Source organism: Camelus ferus, chromosome 6, assembly GCF_009834535.1.
Source record: "Camelus ferus isolate YT-003-E chromosome 6, BCGSAC_Cfer_1.0, whole genome shotgun sequence".
Classification (NCBI taxonomy): domain Eukaryota; kingdom Metazoa; phylum Chordata; class Mammalia; order Artiodactyla; family Camelidae; genus Camelus; species Camelus ferus.
The window spans coordinates 56,218,138-56,235,993 of NC_045701.1; the positions used below are offsets into that span (position 1 = coordinate 56,218,138).

At 40.8% G+C, this 17,856-nt stretch overlaps 1 protein-coding gene and 1 long non-coding RNA gene across 3 annotated transcripts in view; one reads left to right on the plus strand and one right to left on the minus strand.

Moving 5' to 3' along the window:
• PELI2 (pellino E3 ubiquitin protein ligase family member 2) overlaps positions 1-17,856 on the plus strand; it is a 171,307-nt gene that overhangs the window by 142,369 nt on the left and 11,082 nt on the right. For both annotated transcript variants that reach the window (XM_032482091.1, XM_032482092.1), the window contains exon 3: positions 10,374-10,475. In XM_032482091.1, the coding sequence (XP_032337982.1) occupies positions 10,374-10,475 (102 nt within the window). The remainder of the gene's footprint in view (positions 1-10,373; positions 10,476-17,856) is intronic.
• Positions 5,334-15,951, minus strand: LOC116664284. Its single transcript, XR_004320720.1, has 3 exons — positions 15,638-15,951; positions 8,660-8,661; positions 5,334-5,346 (listed from the first exon to the last, which is right to left on the minus strand). It is a non-coding gene; the product is annotated as an uncharacterized LOC116664284 (long non-coding RNA).

Sequence of the window (17,856 nt, forward strand, 5' to 3'; positions counted from 1 at the left end):
GGAAGTTTGCCTGCTCATGGCAACAAATTAGGACTTGCATTTACCACTGACTCGCTGTATCATGTAGCTTATGGTAGATTCCTGTGCATTTCCTATCCAGTGCTCTTTAGAAACAAGACATACCTTGTTTTACCTGATACTTGCATTATTTCTGAAAAGTATAAAAATGGAATTATTGAACAATGAATTTTACTTTATCAACTAATTCATTTTGCAAGATGCTCTATTTTTACTTACAATTCATATTTATTAGGGTTCAGTCTCAGTTGGCTTTGTCTCCTGTGGCAGGTAGCTCATATGTATGCAAATACTTAAGTATTCAGATAAGTAAATGCTAAATGTTGCAGCAGACAGATTCACACACAGCCTTTAAAGCATTGTTCATTGACTGACTAAATATCTCTGTATAGTTTACCAACTCTTAGTCTCATGGGAGACTGCAGTTAGGTTTCTGTCTGTCTCTTTCCTGGTCTTAAGGTATATGACAAAGAGGTACCTCATCACTACTTTAATTTTCACTGAAATACTTGGTGTCTCAGAAATTTATCGCATCTTCCTTTCTTCCCATACCCCTTCTTGCTCACATCTCGAACCATAAAATGGTTCCAAGGCAGATGCACTGCTGTTTTGAAGAATGACTTTGTTGGAGGTCAGTTTCTCTACCTCCTACCGGACAGGCGTGACCCCCTCACCCTTCTCCAGGTGATCGTGGCGGTCCTTGCCGCAGGGTTAGACCCCGAGGGAGGTGGCGTTCTGACATCTGTGTGTGCATGGAGGTGGATGAAGTTCCAGAGGGCTGGCTTGCACCATCAGGCCTGCACCCCTTCCTTGTCGTCTCCTGCTCTGTGGGAGCTGCCATGTAGTCATTGTGGGGAGATGTCTTTGAAAAGTGTGCATTCTCAAAGTCACCATTAGAAATAGACCACCGTTAGCTGTAATGGAAAAGAATCTGAAAAATATCTGTATGTATATGTATAACTGAATCACTTTGCTGTACACATGAAACTAACATTGTAAATAGACTACGCTTAAGTAAAAAATAAGAATTAACATTTTTAAAAAAGAAATAGACCATCATTGATGGTGACTAGTTCACAACATGTGATTAGTAATGTAACCTGCTTATGTGCCCAGACGTGTGTCCTAGTCACAGCGTTCCTGTGCGGGAAAACTGCACGTTATCTCTTATTTTTCCAAAAGACCTGAGACAAATAAGGTAACTGAAAGAGGAGACTGCACTTTAGTTAGCTCAATGGGTTTTTAAAGCACAATGACATAATCTACATAGACTTGAATCTGAACCTTTCACTTGTTCAGCACTTTGTGATAAACTGGGTGGCATAGAAATACCTGGGGCATTTTTGCCCTCAGACAGCAGTGACCTTCCTGGACCTAGCACCAGCTCTTAAAGGATGACAAAACTGAAGCACAGAGCATTTAAGTAACTTGCCCAGAGCCCCACAGCCCATCATCAGTAGAGTGGGAATCCGGCCTGATCTGTATGGTTAGCTGATTGACAAACTGCCTGAATCCAAGGTTGCTTCAAAAAGACAGCATTCCTGCCCTCAAGGAGCTCTCCATCCCATTGATGTAAGTGGTAAGAGTTCCTTAGGACAGATCTCTGCAAGGCACGTGAGTGTGTCCTGCCCAACCCTCCACTGCAGCCCTGCGTCATATTCTCCGGCTTCAGAGTAATTGGGAGAGACTCCAAGTTAGAAGCATGCTCTCCTCAAACTGTCCTTACCCTCTGTGCTTGCTGGATTGACTGGCCGCGTCTGCCCCAGCCCCGTGCCTGCACTAGGTTCTCTGCCAAGGTTTGTGGAATAGCTCGGTGAGTGGCTCGCAGACGGGAGGGCATGGCTCAATGCCAAGTGCAGAGCCACTGCCGCTAACGGAGAGGCCTATCATTTTGACTTATTTGTTGTGCGAGCACTGTTGATTTTGATGAAATCCAAGTTAGCACTTTGTGACTTTCTAATCATAGCCGTGGTTCAGGCACTCATATGAAATACGGATCCTTGAAAAGACAGAGTATCTTAAGGAGTATGTTTATGCAAAATAAATGATGAATTCCTTTAGCCACCTCCTCTCTTTAGAAATAGCGCTCATGCATATTTTATACATAAATTGACAGGGATGGCAGAGATCTCATCTTCCCTGTAGCAATTTGAACCAGACTGATGGAGGATTTATTGCCTAATTATACTTGTCAGCCTGACATAAAAGTCATTAGTTCTGGAAAAACATGCTTTTCATACCAGGATTATCTCTAATTAATACAGTCAATATCTAATATATATTTAAAGCTAAACAGAATAGTAATCTCTAAAACCCGTGTTATGGACTACGAGGACCTGAGGAACTGACGGTGACTCCCTTGGGTCAGGAAGCAGTGCTCGTTCAGGTTAGTCTTTGAGGAGAGACAGTGCTGCGTTATGTACGTTGTTCCCTCTGCTCTGCCTACAGTAAAACCAGTGCTAGCGACACTGACTCATTCTGAGATGAATTATAAAGATAATAGCCAAAGGCTCCTGTGACACGGTTATAGTGGGTGAGTGACTGAGAGTCCAAACCTGGTGTCCAGTGTGTGGTTTTCTCGGCATCAGAATCCACTGGCCACTGACCTCAGCAGTGTCCACATGCGGTCTTCCTCTCCTTTGCTAAAGTACACATAAAGCGAAGCTCAGCAGGATAAACGCAGACATCGTATCGAGACAACCAGCTGGCGTGAATATTTTCTTGTGCCCACTGTTCAGGCATGTGATGGATTATCAGTGGATGTTTCAGTGAGGCAGAGCCAAGCCAGAGAGCTCAGGGGGCAGCTGTCGTGTGCCCACATGTGCTGCTACCCCCTAGTCCCACCCCACCCCTGCACTGCCCCGACACCACAGTGGGCACAGTGCTCCGGGCGGTGAAACCATTCCCATGTGCTACAGAGGTCACAGCAGGCGCATTCATTGCTCATAAATATGCACATTTCTGCTACAGACATAAATACCAGAAGTTGTTTTGAACAAAGAAGGTTCCCATTCATTGGCCCCATTCAGCTCTACCCCAGCACAGATTCCAGTATTAAGTTTTTCCATACCAATAAAAATGTTGTTTCTCTAGCAGGACACCCTGTCACAGAAGGCTTGTATTTATAACCAGAAAGGCTGTGAGAGGTAGGTGTAGTTATTTTCCATTTCATCAGGTCCTTTCTACTGGTAGTTCTGCACAATTACTTATTTAAGTTTATTTTGCATAGTAAATTGATTTGTATGATGGACTGAAATGTTAACGTCCATATTAGAATTAACAGTTAAAGTAGCTGAAAATAAACTTGCCTAAAACATGCAAAATAGTTGGCTGGGGAGCCTACTCTTACCCTACTCTGCCTCATTAAAGAGGGCCGAGTTGTGGACATGGTTTTAGAAGGCTGTTGAGAACACAAGGTCGTATGATGTTTCTTGATGGAACCCCAAAGACAAAGGGGTCACTAGCTCCGTGTTAGAGTGTACAGGACATTTCCTAGGACTGTCTCCATCTGGTGAGCTGTTGGGGCATCTCTGCTCTTCTGAGATGTCTTCTGAGATGTCTCTTTAGAAACTGCGAGACAGTGCAGTGAACAGCATCCCAGAATGCCACCAGATCCCGACACATGATGTGAAGCTCTTCAGAGCAGCTCTGTGAAAACTTGAGATTTCCCTGGAAAAGTTTCCTTCAACGTGTAAACCACATCAGGTGTCTGGCCCTCTCTTTTGAGAGGCAGAAACAACACCAATTCTGTCTGCTCACATAGAGAGAAAGTATACAGGATGCTGCCGATTTCAGAAACACATTCGTTGGATTTGCTCCCACGCTGTGTAGTGCGGGAGCAGTAACAGTAACAGTGGTCGGCACCCAGGATGTCGAGACAAGAGGGATTGTTCAACTCTTGAGTCGTTCAGTGCTAAGATATAGTACGATATAGCGAGAAAAAAGATATAGTAAGTGCATGTGAAGAAAAAGAATTTCATTTCACTTGAAACTCAGACTCACACACAAATGTTACGTCCTCTTAAGCGACGTAAGCTCTAGTTAATAAAGCAAGCCCTGCTGGTCTGCGTAATACAGGCGGTTTGCCAGAGTTGGACAGCACAGCTTCCAACGTGTCTGGTTGTTTTCTTCTCCTGTTTTTCTTCCTAGTATCTCTTCTATTCTTGCTCCAAGTTTGTAAGGACAAACAGTTGTCCATGTGACATACTTGGTCACATTTTTGCCTCCTCTGAAAAGGCTTTGAATGCTTCACAGATTCCTTTTAGATGTTCACCTATAAATACTAGTTTTAAATACTAATATAAAATTTTCTTCTCAGTTGTCCAACAACTGAAGATGGTCACAGTAAAAATACGTATTTGCTCTAACCACAGACAACCTCTTAACGTGCAGTCAGGAGCTCATGAAACTGCCACCAGAAACCCATCTCCTGTAAAAAGTCCCTTTACAAGGTCTGTGTAAAGGGACCCTGCTCCCTACACCAGTCTCGTGTCCTGGGGCATAAAAGTAAGGTGAACACAGACCACCGTGACGTCTTAGTGATAAGTCACATATGACAGAAAGGATGCTCGGGTACCAATAGGTCATGAAAACTGATTGGTCCAGGTGTTTGCTTGTGTAGCTAACTACTGCATTGGTGGTTTAGCAAAAATCATTTGTCTTTGTTCATAATTTTGTGGATCAGCTGTTTGGGAAGGGCTCACGTGAGCAGTGTCTCCGACCCACGGGGTACGTGCCGGGGCAGCTGGAACTGGAGGTTCCACGTCCAGGGTGGCTCCTTCGCTCACATGTCTGGGTCTTGCTTCTCTGTGGCCTCCCTCTGCCCACGTGGCATTTCAGCCTCCAGGGCCCTCCTCGTCACTTGGGCTCCCCGTAGTGTGGTGGCCTCCGAGTAGTTAGGTGTCCTGTGTGGCAGCTCAGGACTCCACGAGCGAGTGAGGGCAGCCCGGGGGAAGCTGCCAGCCTCCAGGTCCCGTCTGTCACTTCTGCTGCATTCTGTTGGTCACACAAGTCACCAAGGGCAGCCCAGACTCAAGGGAAGATGAATTAGACTGTACCTGATAATCTCCAAAGCAGAAGTTATGGGCTGTAACGGAGCTGGTTGTAAAACTTCTTTGGGCAATAAACCCATTGTGTAATTACTGGTTTCCCCATAACTACTTTGTATTTGAGGAGAAAAAGTGGAAATCTGTGCATTATGTGTTCTACTATGTGTTTGATTTTTTGCCTTAATGCAGTAAAATCTGTGAGCGTGGCTTTGACTCACAATCAGAGTTCAGGTGTGTTGGTAATAATTAACTGTGTGTGGACAACGACAGCAAGAGTGGGCTGAGGGATGACACAGAGGTTCTAAGTACGAGTGATTGGGATGTGGCTGTGCTATTAACTGAAAGAGGAGACCCAGGAGGAGAAAAAGTTTGGGCTAAGCAGTAAACGATGCTTTAGGCTGCAAGTAACAAAATACCCAACCGAACGCTGCCTAAAAGCCCGCATTTTTCTCACAGAAGTCTGGGGCAGATAATTCCAGATTTGGTTCAACTCAGAGATGTCAGGGCCCAGTTTGCTTCCCTGAGAGTCTTTTGACCTTCCTTTCATGTTGCCTGATGGCCACCTCCGCTCCAAACATCACTTCATCATCATTCATTTCTGTTATTAACAGAGAAAGGAAAGAATCATGCTTTGATGTCTCCCATGCCAGGAGCTCCAGACCTGATTTCCCCTCGGCCTCACTACTCATGGGCTCACCTTTCTATGTGCTAACTTAAGAGGAGGCTGGGAGAACTAGTATTTTCATTTCCAGTTTTCACAGGACGCCAGCTCAGCTAGCAGGGTGAAAGGCATTAGGTAGTTAACCGTCGGTGCCTGCCACGGTGGTGAATTCCACTTTCTCTCCCTATGCGGTGATGAAGGCTCACTTAGCAGCCTTATAGAGCTTGAATTAAATGGGCTAAGTCATAACTCTCATAAATGAGTATTTTTCTAGAAACCAGTTTCTCATTGGGCTTTTTCCCTTTTACTTTGTGATTGAACACTAACCCCACTTCTTCTTAATAAATGATTAGATTCTTTTTTCTTAGACTTTGAAAAATTGATTAAAAGCTCTTTGGCTTCCGTGACTACCTGTATCCATCTCATTGTACATCTTGCAGGATTGCCTTTCTGGTGTCATTACATAGCATATATCCTTCTAAGTGCCTTTATGTATGTACACATGGGTTTATAAGAGAAAGAAGATTCTGTAGACACTGTGAACCATGTTTGTTTTAGGGTCTGGAAGCTCAGAGGACTCTCTATCATTTAGCTGAAGTTGAACCAGGACACCCAGTTCTAGCTGTCCCACCTGAATGGCGGGGAGTGGCCCCGCTGGGCTGAGCCTGCAGCACAAGTAGAGAAAACCTAAGAGAATCTAGATCTTCAGCTGGGAAGAAGCTATCCCTGCTCAGAAAGGGCCTGGTTTGGCCATCTGGGATTGCAGAATAGTGCTTAACTTCCAGGGGATAAAGTTGGAATCCTTCATTCTCTGGATCTGTAATTGTAATTGTCTAAACGGTAATTGTCCAATAGTGATATTTTTAGCCTGATAAAACCCACACATAATCAGTTTGAGCTGAGAGTGTGACTGTTGGTACCTTGGCTGGTGAAAGGGGAGGCGGGGAGGACCTGAGGAAAGATGCTCTAAGTCTTTTATATCTGTAGCAGCTTATTCACTCCTCTGAGTTTCCTGGACCGCCTGCCACGCCCTCGGTCCTGGGGGTGGAGACGGAAGACTAGACCTGCCTGTGAGGCCCTGGCAGTGCTGTGAGAGGGAGCCAGGAACCCTGCCTTCTCATCGCTCTAGAAAAGTGAATGTGGCAAATCAGTGTTGTCTTCCAGGCAAGCTGGTTGGGCTGGTTTTCCTGACCATTTCCAAGCACTTGGTCTCCAAGTCTGAGTTAGTGTTGTGAAATCATGTTACATTACAGTCACTGTGTTTGTACCGAATTCTAGCGAGTGCCAAGAGAAGGCCTTAGTCTCCTTTCTGATATTTCAGAAATAGATTTCAAAGCAACTTGGTGCCTTAGAGAAATGTTTATTTCCAAAATACCTGAAACGATCGACTCAAGTCAGTGAATCTGTAATTTACTAGAAGCTGTATTTCCAAGAGCCATATTTTAAATATTAAAATTATTGCTGAAAAATTGATACTTCTAACCCCCAAAAAGCTCACTGCCTCATATACTTGCCAAAAAGAAAGCAAAAATGGATGCCAAGCTTTAAAATCTCTTGTCTTCCCCGCGCCCCCCAATCTGGCCCCACTCTAGACTTTAATTTGCAAACAAGATCACATGATCCCTAGTTCATGTCATCAGAGGGAAGCAGAGAAATGGGCATCTCTTTATTGATTGATTTATTAAAGGAGGTTCCAGGGATTGAACCCAGGACCTCATGCATGCTGAGCATGCGCTCTACCACTGAGCTATACCCACCTCCCGTACCCCCTACTTACTTCTAAGGAGTCTGGTGGTGGCCATGGGTGGCCTGGTTTGACTGCCACCTTTTGCTCCAATTCCCAGACCTGGCTTCAATCCCAGTTTTCTGGGGCAAGCTGGTCTCCATGATTCTCCTCCCTGAGGGTGCAGCCTGTTTGGGCTCCTTACGGGATGGCCTCCTCTCCCGGCTCCGTGTTCACAGACAGAAGCCACTGCCAGGCCAGAAGCAACCTAGAGGTGGATCACTCAGATTCTGAAGCTCCTCAGCCATCCCTGCCCCTGGAGCATCCATTCCCGGCTGGCTTAGAGCCACCACCACCTCCTGGGACTTGTTTCTCCCTGTGGAATCTGTTTTCCCACTTCTCCATCTTCCCCAAATCCAGAGGCTTCCAAAACGTAGCCCTCAGTTAAGACCTGCTTAATCAAAAAGTCTCTGAAAATGTGTTTTCCTATCCCCAAAGCATTCACCTTTCCTAACCCTGGTAACCCACATTTAACCACATTTTGAAAACTGGCAGAAGTTTGAAACTAAGTTTTCTTTAAAGGAGCACAACATTCAAGGTGTCCTGGATCTGACATTCAAGGCCTCAGGGTCCCCACGCTTTCTTCCGTTTAGGGTGACTGGGCAGGGGCTGGCCAACATCTTTGTGCTCCCTGTGCTCTGGGTGGCTCCCAGGTGTGGCCCTGGGCTTGCTCTCCCTATAAATAGTCTTTCTCATGCTTACAACATTCTGGGTCTAGAAAACACTCTATAAGAATTGGGCCCTGGAACAACTTGGGGCCTGTAAAACGGCTATTTCCGGGGCTTCCCAGAGTGGCAGGGAAGTACATGGGACCCTGGCCCAGGGCTGTGCTAGGTCGTGGGGGGAGCACAGTGTCTTTCTGGGGCATTGATTTCCCAGGAAACTTGGAAGAAATGTTCAAATGTTAAAACTACCAGCATGTTAAGGAGTAGAATACAAAATTTATAGTAATTTCAAGGTAAGCTGTTTTAAGCATGAGAAACACCACTTCAGGGCTGCTTTCCCAGACGCCTGTCTCGAGGGGTTCAGGTAACTCTTCTAAGCTAAGGCAACTTTGGTGGAAATTTGAGAAACATTTTACTTAAGAAAGTATCATCCTACAAAAATGTGTAACTCTTTTAAAGGTGTTCTGCTATGGCATTTGTTAACTCCTTTTTTTGCATATAATTGGCAAACTACAGGCATTTATTTTTAATTGAAGTATAATTGATTTACAATGATGTCTTAGTTTCTGGTGTACAGCATAGTGACTCAGACATTCTCATTTTATGTGTTGTGTGTGCCAAGAAAGTTGTGTTTGAGTTGATGTACTTGTAAATGGAAACCTTTTAAATGCAATAGATACTTTTTAAGGATCCCTAAAATAAGTTATTGGTTTTGTTAAGTCTGAGTTTAATAAAATTATTTTTAAGTGGACTTTTTCTGTAACTATAAGGATAAATAAACATCCACTCAGCTTAAATTGGAAATAGTTTTTATTAATTTGACTTGAAAAAAAAAAGTCACATCAATACCAGTGATGTGATGTAGTGAATTTATGTCACTCAGACCAATTTAATATTTAAGATTATATTTGTTACTGGAGTTGAGTAGTCTAAGAAGTATTTTTTTTAAAGATTCCTTATCACATTAAATATATAAACTATTATTAAGGCATGTATAATAGAACATCAGTTCAATCATGAAGTTCCTGAGGACACATGGTTAAATATCCATGAAATTAACTTTAAACTTTAAAGTTGATTTGGAATATACTATTTATTACTCTAAGCAATGACACTAGTCAAATGTAAATATTCAGAGTACATGTTCATTAACTTGCTGTATATGTCCAGTTACTTTCTTCAGCTTCATCTGGTGTGATCACTCAATAAATGTTTAATAGATAGGCATATTAAAGTTTTATTTATTATATTTAATGTAAAAAAGTGGAAGTGAAGATAATTTAAGATAAAGTAGAATGGAGAAAATGCAATTGAAATACTTTGGAGTATAATTTAAATAAACTTCCTTGTTAATTTGGAAATTTAACAGTATGTGACCACAACTTACGATGTGTTCAAATACATCATTATGGTGGAAATAACATTTATAGTATTTTCCCTACGTGATAGAGAATATAATCAGAGTAAAGGAATCATTGGGAAAAAAGTAAATATTCTGCAAAAACTTTTATATAATAAAGTACTATTTTGGAATATCATATTATCAGCTTCTGGGTTCTTTGAAAAAGAGTAGTACCTTTAGTCTAAAAATAGAGAAAATAAAACTAACCTAGATACCTTAATAATTCAATAAATATCCAGGTTAAGCAACTGCTTATACAAGATTTAAATAAGATGTAGAAAAAAGTATAAGTGATTATCACTGACTAAAATAGTACTTTATTATATAGACATTTTTTGTAGAATGTTTACTTTTTTCCCAATGATTACTTTATTCTGATTATAATCTTTATCAGATAGGAAAAAATACTATAAATGTTATTGACTTACGTGTTTCGTTGTGAAATAAATGAAGAAATTTTAAATCATATTGGTCTGAAAATTCTATCACTGAGTTAAGGTAACATGGAGAAAGTAGTTTTTTCTAGGTCAAGCCTTGCAAACTAGTAAATTACCTTTGAATTGACTCAAGTGAAATACTGTTCATATTAAGGATGAGTATTTAGTAATCCCAGTATTGTGACTGTTGGCTCCTCTGTAATTCAGGGCATAAAGCAGGGACAGGTTCTGACCATTAGAAACTGCTGGCTTGTGTTGGGTTTTGCTGGTAGAGTGATGTCTCTTAACTACAAATAGAATTGTGGTTAGTTGTTGAAATGAAGTTCTAATGGGTTTTTATCTTTTTATTGCATTATTAGGCTATCAGCTGCAAAGGTCAACACAGCATATCGTACACTCTGTCGAGGAATCAGACTGTGGTGGTCGAGTACACACATGATAAAGATACAGATATGTTTCAGGTAACAGCTTTCTTTTCTTCATGGAAATTTTTAGCATGTTTTTCCTTCAGTTCTCTATTTTGATATGTAGTCAGAACTTCTAACATAGTAATGTTTGGTGATGTCCAAGGGGAAAGAGGTGAAGATAATATAAAAATTATTCCTGTTTGGTTCTTGAAAGACTAAGAAAACAATTCTAAAATTGCACAAAGAAATTATAAAGGCTTCATTTCAGATCTCCGTGCAATAAAAAGACTTTAAGAACGAGAATAAAAATTTTTTCTAGCCAGCCACATTTAAAAGCCAACATGTTCAAAATATTTCCTAAATAACACCTGAACAGAGGACATCAAAACCACAATTACAGGCCTTTAAAAAATAACTGTGGGGACATTGAAGAGCATAACTCACGAGATGTGACTGATGTCGAACTAGAAGAAAATATAAAAACTTAAGGGCTTTTTTTTTATTTGAAAGGAAGGAAGAAACTCACAGAACTAGACACTTACCTCAAAAGGCTCTTTTTAAAAAATGACAATTAGAAAATAGAGGAGAGGCTCAGGAAGAGTGTTAGTGGGATGTAATGAAAAGTTGAGAAAAACATCAAAAGAAAGCAGAAAGAAGGAAATGATAAAAGGAAAAAAGTCATCAGTTAATTTAAAAAGAAAATTAATACTATACCCAACATTTGGTACTTTAAAACAACAGAAAATTAAAATTAAGGCTAATAAGGAAAAAAGCAAACACAGACTGAACCAAGAGGCTTTGCATTTCTGCATGGAGAGTTAAATTTATTAAATAAATGATGTTTAAGCAAGTATCAAAAAAGTATCATAGATACTAACATCTGAAAGGGGGTATAAATTGTTCTTAAAAAGAAGAAAATATGCTCAGCGTCACTTATAAGAACAAAAATGTGAACTCACATCCCACAGAGATACCATTTTTCACTTACTGGCAAAAATCCAAAAGGTTTTGTCAGAGGTGTGGCGAGGCAGACTCTCCTCCCTCCTATAAACTAGTCTGACCTCTGTGGGGCAGTGATTTGGAAATACCTGTGAAAAAATACACAGTGCTTACGCTCTTTGACTCAGCTCTTTTCTTTCTAAAGCTTTTCTCTTCATAAGAGACTTTGCTCAGAGAGACCCCCACAGACATGCACAATGGCATTTTTACCAAGTTACTACTCGAAGCATGGTTCAGTAGCAAAAGATTGCAAACAACCTAAAGGTCCTTTAGGAGGGAATTAGTTAAGCAAACTTCTGGTACAGCCACATAGTGGAGGCCTCCAAGGCTGTACAGTGAAACAAGAGAAAGCTCTATGGCAGTCAGGAACAGCGCTCCAAACATATTTAATGAATTAAAATTAATATGATCAAATATATTGAGCCATTGACAGCATTATATTCAGTTAAGTTTACTTAATGTTAATAAACTAAATAATGTTATTAAACATATTATTTTTTTCTTTTTTTAACATTTTTTATTGATTTATAATCATTTTACAATGTGACTGATGTATATAATATAGTTATATTTAATATGTTTTTATATTTTATTATTGTATGTTAAATTCATATAGTTTTATTATATGTTAAATTAGTATAGTTCAGTGATTCAAATAATGCTTATATTAATTAAAAGTCTCCAGGAGGGTAAACAAGACATTATTAATAAAGCAGTTGTTTTTGTGGGGAAGAGAACTGCGCAGGGTGATGTCCAGAGAAGTATTTCAGGCTTTTTGATTTTTGAACCTTGTGAATGTGTTAGCCATTTAACAAAACGAAATGAAGCAATTCTAGATAGGTATGTACCTAGATACACAGAGAGACAAATAGAGGGGTTAGGTGAGTCACAGTCAGATACAGACGTCGTCACTCAAGTGCCAGTTTGAGTTAAGACATAGCATATTTAGACAATTTATTAACACTGATTTTACTCTTCATGCCATTCCATTTTCCAGCATTCTAAATATTTTTTCTCATTCTTCCAAAGAAAATCTCTTCCTACATAAGTATCTGTGTATACTTCCCTGTTGGTATTTTTATGGAATTTTATAATAATTGTTTTTAATACTTTCAATGTTATACATCTTGAACATATAAGATTTCTTACTAATGTTTTACACAGATGGAAGAGTCTCAGTACTAACACATGAACTGAGAAAGTTTTACAGTTGTCGGTAGGACCTTTTTCTTTAACCGCTTACAATTACTGCACAAGTAGTTTCATTACTAGCCTTCAGTGCCATGTTGTGACAGAAGTGGTGTATCTTCTCTGTTGCAGTCACCTTCTACGCACATCGTTCACTTTCTTCTCATCTCAGCACAGGCAGAATGAATTAAAGATTTAGCTGGATTTTTTTTCAGCTTCCCAGTAGTTAGGTTTTTTTTTTAACTTACTGTGTTAAGGACACTTGGCATGAGATCTGTCCTCATGACAGATTTCTACGGGAGCAATATAGTATTTTAACTATAGGTACAATGTTGTACAGCAGCTCTCTAGGACTTACTCATCTTGCGTAACTGAAATTTTATACCTGTTGAATGACATGTCCCATGTCCCCTCCCCTCAGCCCCTGGCAACCACCATTCTACTCTGTTTCTGTGAGTCTGGCTGTTTTAGATACCTCATATAGTTGGATTTGTCCTTCTGTGACTGGCTTATTTCACTTGGCACAACGTCCTGCTGTTCATCCATGCTGTTCGGTGTCTTGGCTGTTGTGGTGAATAATGCTGCAGTGACCGTGGGCGGCAGAGACCTCTTCAGGATCCTGATTTCGGTTCTTTTGGATAAATACCCTGAAGTAGTTTTGCTGGGTCACATGGTAGTTGTGTTTTTCAATTTTTGAGTACCCTCCATACTGTCAGGAACTTCTGAGTGCTTTATGCATGCTTCCCATTTCATCACACAGATTATTAAAAGACTCGAGATTTAATAAAATTAATAAATTTTTACTGCTTCATCAAAAGCATATTTAAGTGAAATTGGCATCCTTTTTTTTTTTAACTGCAAGTGCAGAGCAGTGAGGAATACAATGACTGTAAGTATGGTTTGGTGCCACTGCTTTGATTCCTGCTAAAGCACATCATTGCTTTATGACCATCAGAGCAAATGTCAGCACAGTGGAAAAGGCATATGGCATCCTCATATCGTGAAGCCAATTTCGGTTTTTATGGTCCTGGTCCCTTAAATAGGTCTCGAGGACCCTCAGAGGTTCATGGACCACACTGAGAAATACTGATTTTCACTAAACTAACCTCTTCATTTTATAACTGAGAAATTTGAGTCCTCTTTAAATAAGGCATGGTAATTCAACAAGAGTTTATAGATTTATTAAGAAAACATAACCTATTTGTTATTTTTACTAAAATAATTGGATTCCTTTTGCAGATTAACTGCACATATTGGAGGATTAATGTCATATCACTCGAAGCAGAGTAAACTCTTAGAAGGCCCTGAAAAATCAAGCTTTTTTAATTTGTTTTCCTCCTTTTAACAAGTTGATATGTCTAAAACCTACAACTGACACAGAATCACTGAGCAGAAAGCACGGGAGCGTTCGTGTTTCTCGAATGTGGGCCTTGGTGTTGAGGGCTGTTCCTTTTAGCTGTCACCCATTAACATGGTTCCTGGGTTAGCTGAGCACTTAGAAGCAGGATGCCAAAATGTACCCAAAAAGGGCCTGTGTTGCGTTTCCCACGGTGAAATTAGATAATATGCTCAGAACTGAAAAATATTATTTGAGAAAAGTCAAAACTAGATCTGAATTTAAGAGATGGATTAAGAGTGACAGAGTTTGAGTTAACAGAATACTATCTCAGTAATTAATTATTTTCTAGAATAGGGGTACATAAAGAAAGGAACAAGGAAAAAGCATAGGTATTGAGAAAGTAAAATGTAAAAAGAAAACAGTTTAGGAAAGGCATCAGATGTCTCACAGAGCCCCTACGGGGAAGTGCGATGCCAGAGACAGTCTGATCACAGGGGTGAGGAAACTGGCCAGGTCTCGAAGCTAGTACGCATGGTCATTTCCCTGCCCTGCTTTCTCAGTTTCATGTTCTTCAAACCTAGGTGCTGCAAGCCTCATGTTTTGTTTTTTTTTTCTTTTTTTCTTTGGTTGGTTGGTTTATAGCCATTTTAGATGGTAACATTTAATTAGCATCTACTTAGTTGAGAAAAATGTAGACTGTCTAGATTTTTTTCAATAGTTATTAACACATTGTACTGTGTGTGTGTGTGTGTGTGTGTGTGTGTGTGTGTGTGTGTGTGTGTGTGTAGCTACCAGGATTCAAGCTCACTGTCATAACCCTCAATTCATCAGTTTCATTTCTTGAGCACCTACTCTGTGTCAGATACTCACCTATTTACTGGAGGCAGACAGCTAGGGCTTTCCTTTCACAGAGCCTACGTTCTAGAGGAGGCAAGGACACCACATATAATAGGCAAGCATCACAGGAGTGCCAAGGCCCCAAGGCAGGAGCAGAGCGCAGGTGGAGGGACGTGAAACAAGATGAACTGAGAGTCCGGCAGAGGCCAGGACAGTAAGGGGCCTTCAGGCCAAGTAAAGAATTTGAGTTTTATTCTAGGAGTCTTGGGGATACTATTGGAGGATTTTAAGCAAGGGAGAGAGATAATCCAATTTATATTTTGTTACATCTCCAACTGCAGTCTAGAGAATAATGTAGGAGCAAGTGTGGAATCAGTGAGACTAGTTTGGAGGCCAAGGCAATGCAATCCAAGCAGGAGCTGATGGTAACCGGAACTAAGGGGGGGAAACGTGGACGGACTGAAGATGTTTTGAAGGTAGAGTTGACAGAATTTACGCCAGGTTCAACATGGTGTGGAAAAAAGTAAAGAATCGAGGATGATTCTTGGGTATTGATTTTTAGCTCAAACTGGATGCCAGTCACTGACATAGGGAACCTAGGAGGTGAAGAAGGATCCAGGTTCTGAGACATGTTACATTTGAGATGCTACTAAGTATGGATGGATGTCTGGTAAGACACCCATGTGGGGATTGGGTGTGTTGGTCTGAAGCTGAGGGAGAGATCAGGGCTTGGGGGCTAGTAAGTGGGATTTGATGAGATTCTCTAGGGAGAGAACAGCAAGAGAAGGGAGGGGGGCTGTTTACTGTCTAGCTGGGAAGGGTTCCATTATTTTAATGCCAGGTGCAGAGGTACCAGGATAGCCCTGCTGAGAGCAGCTGTGTCGAGTGGGTTAGGAGTGGTTAAGGGGATGGGGTAGGGAAGCAGGGTGGTAACTAGTGACAGGTTTTTCAAGCAGTATTGCCACTAAATGAATCAGAGAAATGGGGCTATAATTTGAGGGTTGCCTTCAGGTAAAGAAAAACACTTTCAAAGCTGAGAGACTCATCTACAACAGTGCTGTTCAAACTGCCCAGCAGAGGAGTGAAGTGTCTGCTCCAGTGCAGGATGAGAGGAGTACGGAACTTGAGAAGAAGGCACTTGGAAGCTTGCGTGGCAGTCTGGCATTCCTGAAACATCCGAGCAGATGATTTTTCTAATACTTTTTTTATTATATTTTTAAAAGATATTAATGACAAGTTGAAGTTTACAGAACAAACCAAAAAACTGGTCCTTTACCCTGCACAGAATTTGAGAAGCTCCAGGATGTTTGATAGCCGATGACATGATCCAGGATGGAGAGAAATTGATGATTCAGGAGAGAGGGGGGCCAGTATCAGGAGCACACTCCTTGGGAAGGGGGCGGTGTTGAGACCTCAAGCACCCGAAGGGAGACTGGGCCTGCGTGGAGCAGCAGTGTTTCGTCCTTGTTGTAGGAGGGAAGTCAGAAGGTAAGGTAACAGATGCGGGGATATGGGCAGGATTGGTCCAGGAAAGGTGACAGGGGCCCTTCCAGATGCTTCTGTGCCATGTTACCTGTGCTGACTTTGACAACCAGGTAATCCCGAACTTGTCTCATGTATGTGCCCAGTTGAAAGTGCTGAATGATGCTGTACATGTGCATATCCATCAGTAGTAGGGAGCAGAATTCTCCCTATGGCTACTGTGTGACTATCAGCACCATATGAGCATCAGATGAAATTCAGATAAATTTGGATGGTTTACATGACTGTCCTTAAAATAACGCAGAGTTGATCCAATAGTCAAAAGAAAGGACAGACTCTAAGTCTTGTCACATCAGGTGTTTTTCCTTCAGGAAAGTTGCTTCTCTTTGGCAAAAGCAGCATGAGGTTCGTGTCCTGAAGTACAGAAATATACCAGCACTCTACAGGTTAGATTAAGTGGAAGTGAATTGATAAACAAATCGTATATGACCAGTCAGGTAAGTATCATGACTTGACACAATTGATCCTAACAGTATGTTCCAGTTGGAATAAAATGCCATGTTTTACAGGCAGTTTCAGTTAATGCATCACGACATTAATTTAATACATTTGTATGCAATCAAAATGGCCTTTCTTGGAGTAATCCCTGTAGACAAGGAGCAGTTGTGTGGCGTTCTACTGGAGCGTGGTTTTCACTTTGAGGTTTTTACAGAACTTGAAAAGTCTTTGCTCTCTTCCACGGTGGTGACAGAAATTAGATCAGAGATTGTGTCTTTGTGGGAGCACTGGGCTTTGTGTGGTGACTGGGCAACTTTAGAACTTTTCACATTTTACTACTGAGCTTCATTGGAATAGAGGTTCGGGACAGATTTGGTCCTGAGTTTGGAGTCTTGTATGTTTTCCTGTATTTGTGGAATATTTTGCAGTGTATTTGTTACTTTGTAATTGAAAAAAATGTTTTAAAGTGAAGTAAGTCAAACAGAGAAAGACATATGCTGTGTAATCTCACTTACATGTAGAATCTTTTAAAAGAAAATTCAAGATCATGAAAACAGAGACTAGAATGGTAGTTACCAGGGGCAGGGGGAATGGGGAGCTGTTGATCAAACAGTACAAACGTCCAGCTGTAAGACAAATGAGTTCTGGGGTTGCAATGCCCAGCATGGTGACTGTAGTTAATAATACTGTAACATATACTTGAAAGTAGCTGAGAGAGTAGCTTTAAAAAAAAGGCTTAAAAAAATATTAGAGCAGTCCAACTCAGTATAGCTTCTGAGCTACACGCCAAGCTTTTAAATGAATCTAGCAGAGGGAAGATTCTGCAACTTTAGAAATATGAACCGCATGGTATGATTTTATAATATCTCTAATTTAGATTTTATGTTGCATTTTTAACAAGTTTTCTAAACCTGAAATGCATATATGTTCAGGCAATACGCAACTATTCAAGGTGATAAGTTTCACTGAACTCAGTGGTTTAGTTTACTCCAGGTACATTTCATTAGGACAAAAACTTAAGGGTTGTAAAAAATAAGAGAAAATAGATGTCTGTTGGTTTAACAGAACTAATCTATGCATGGAATGTGTATG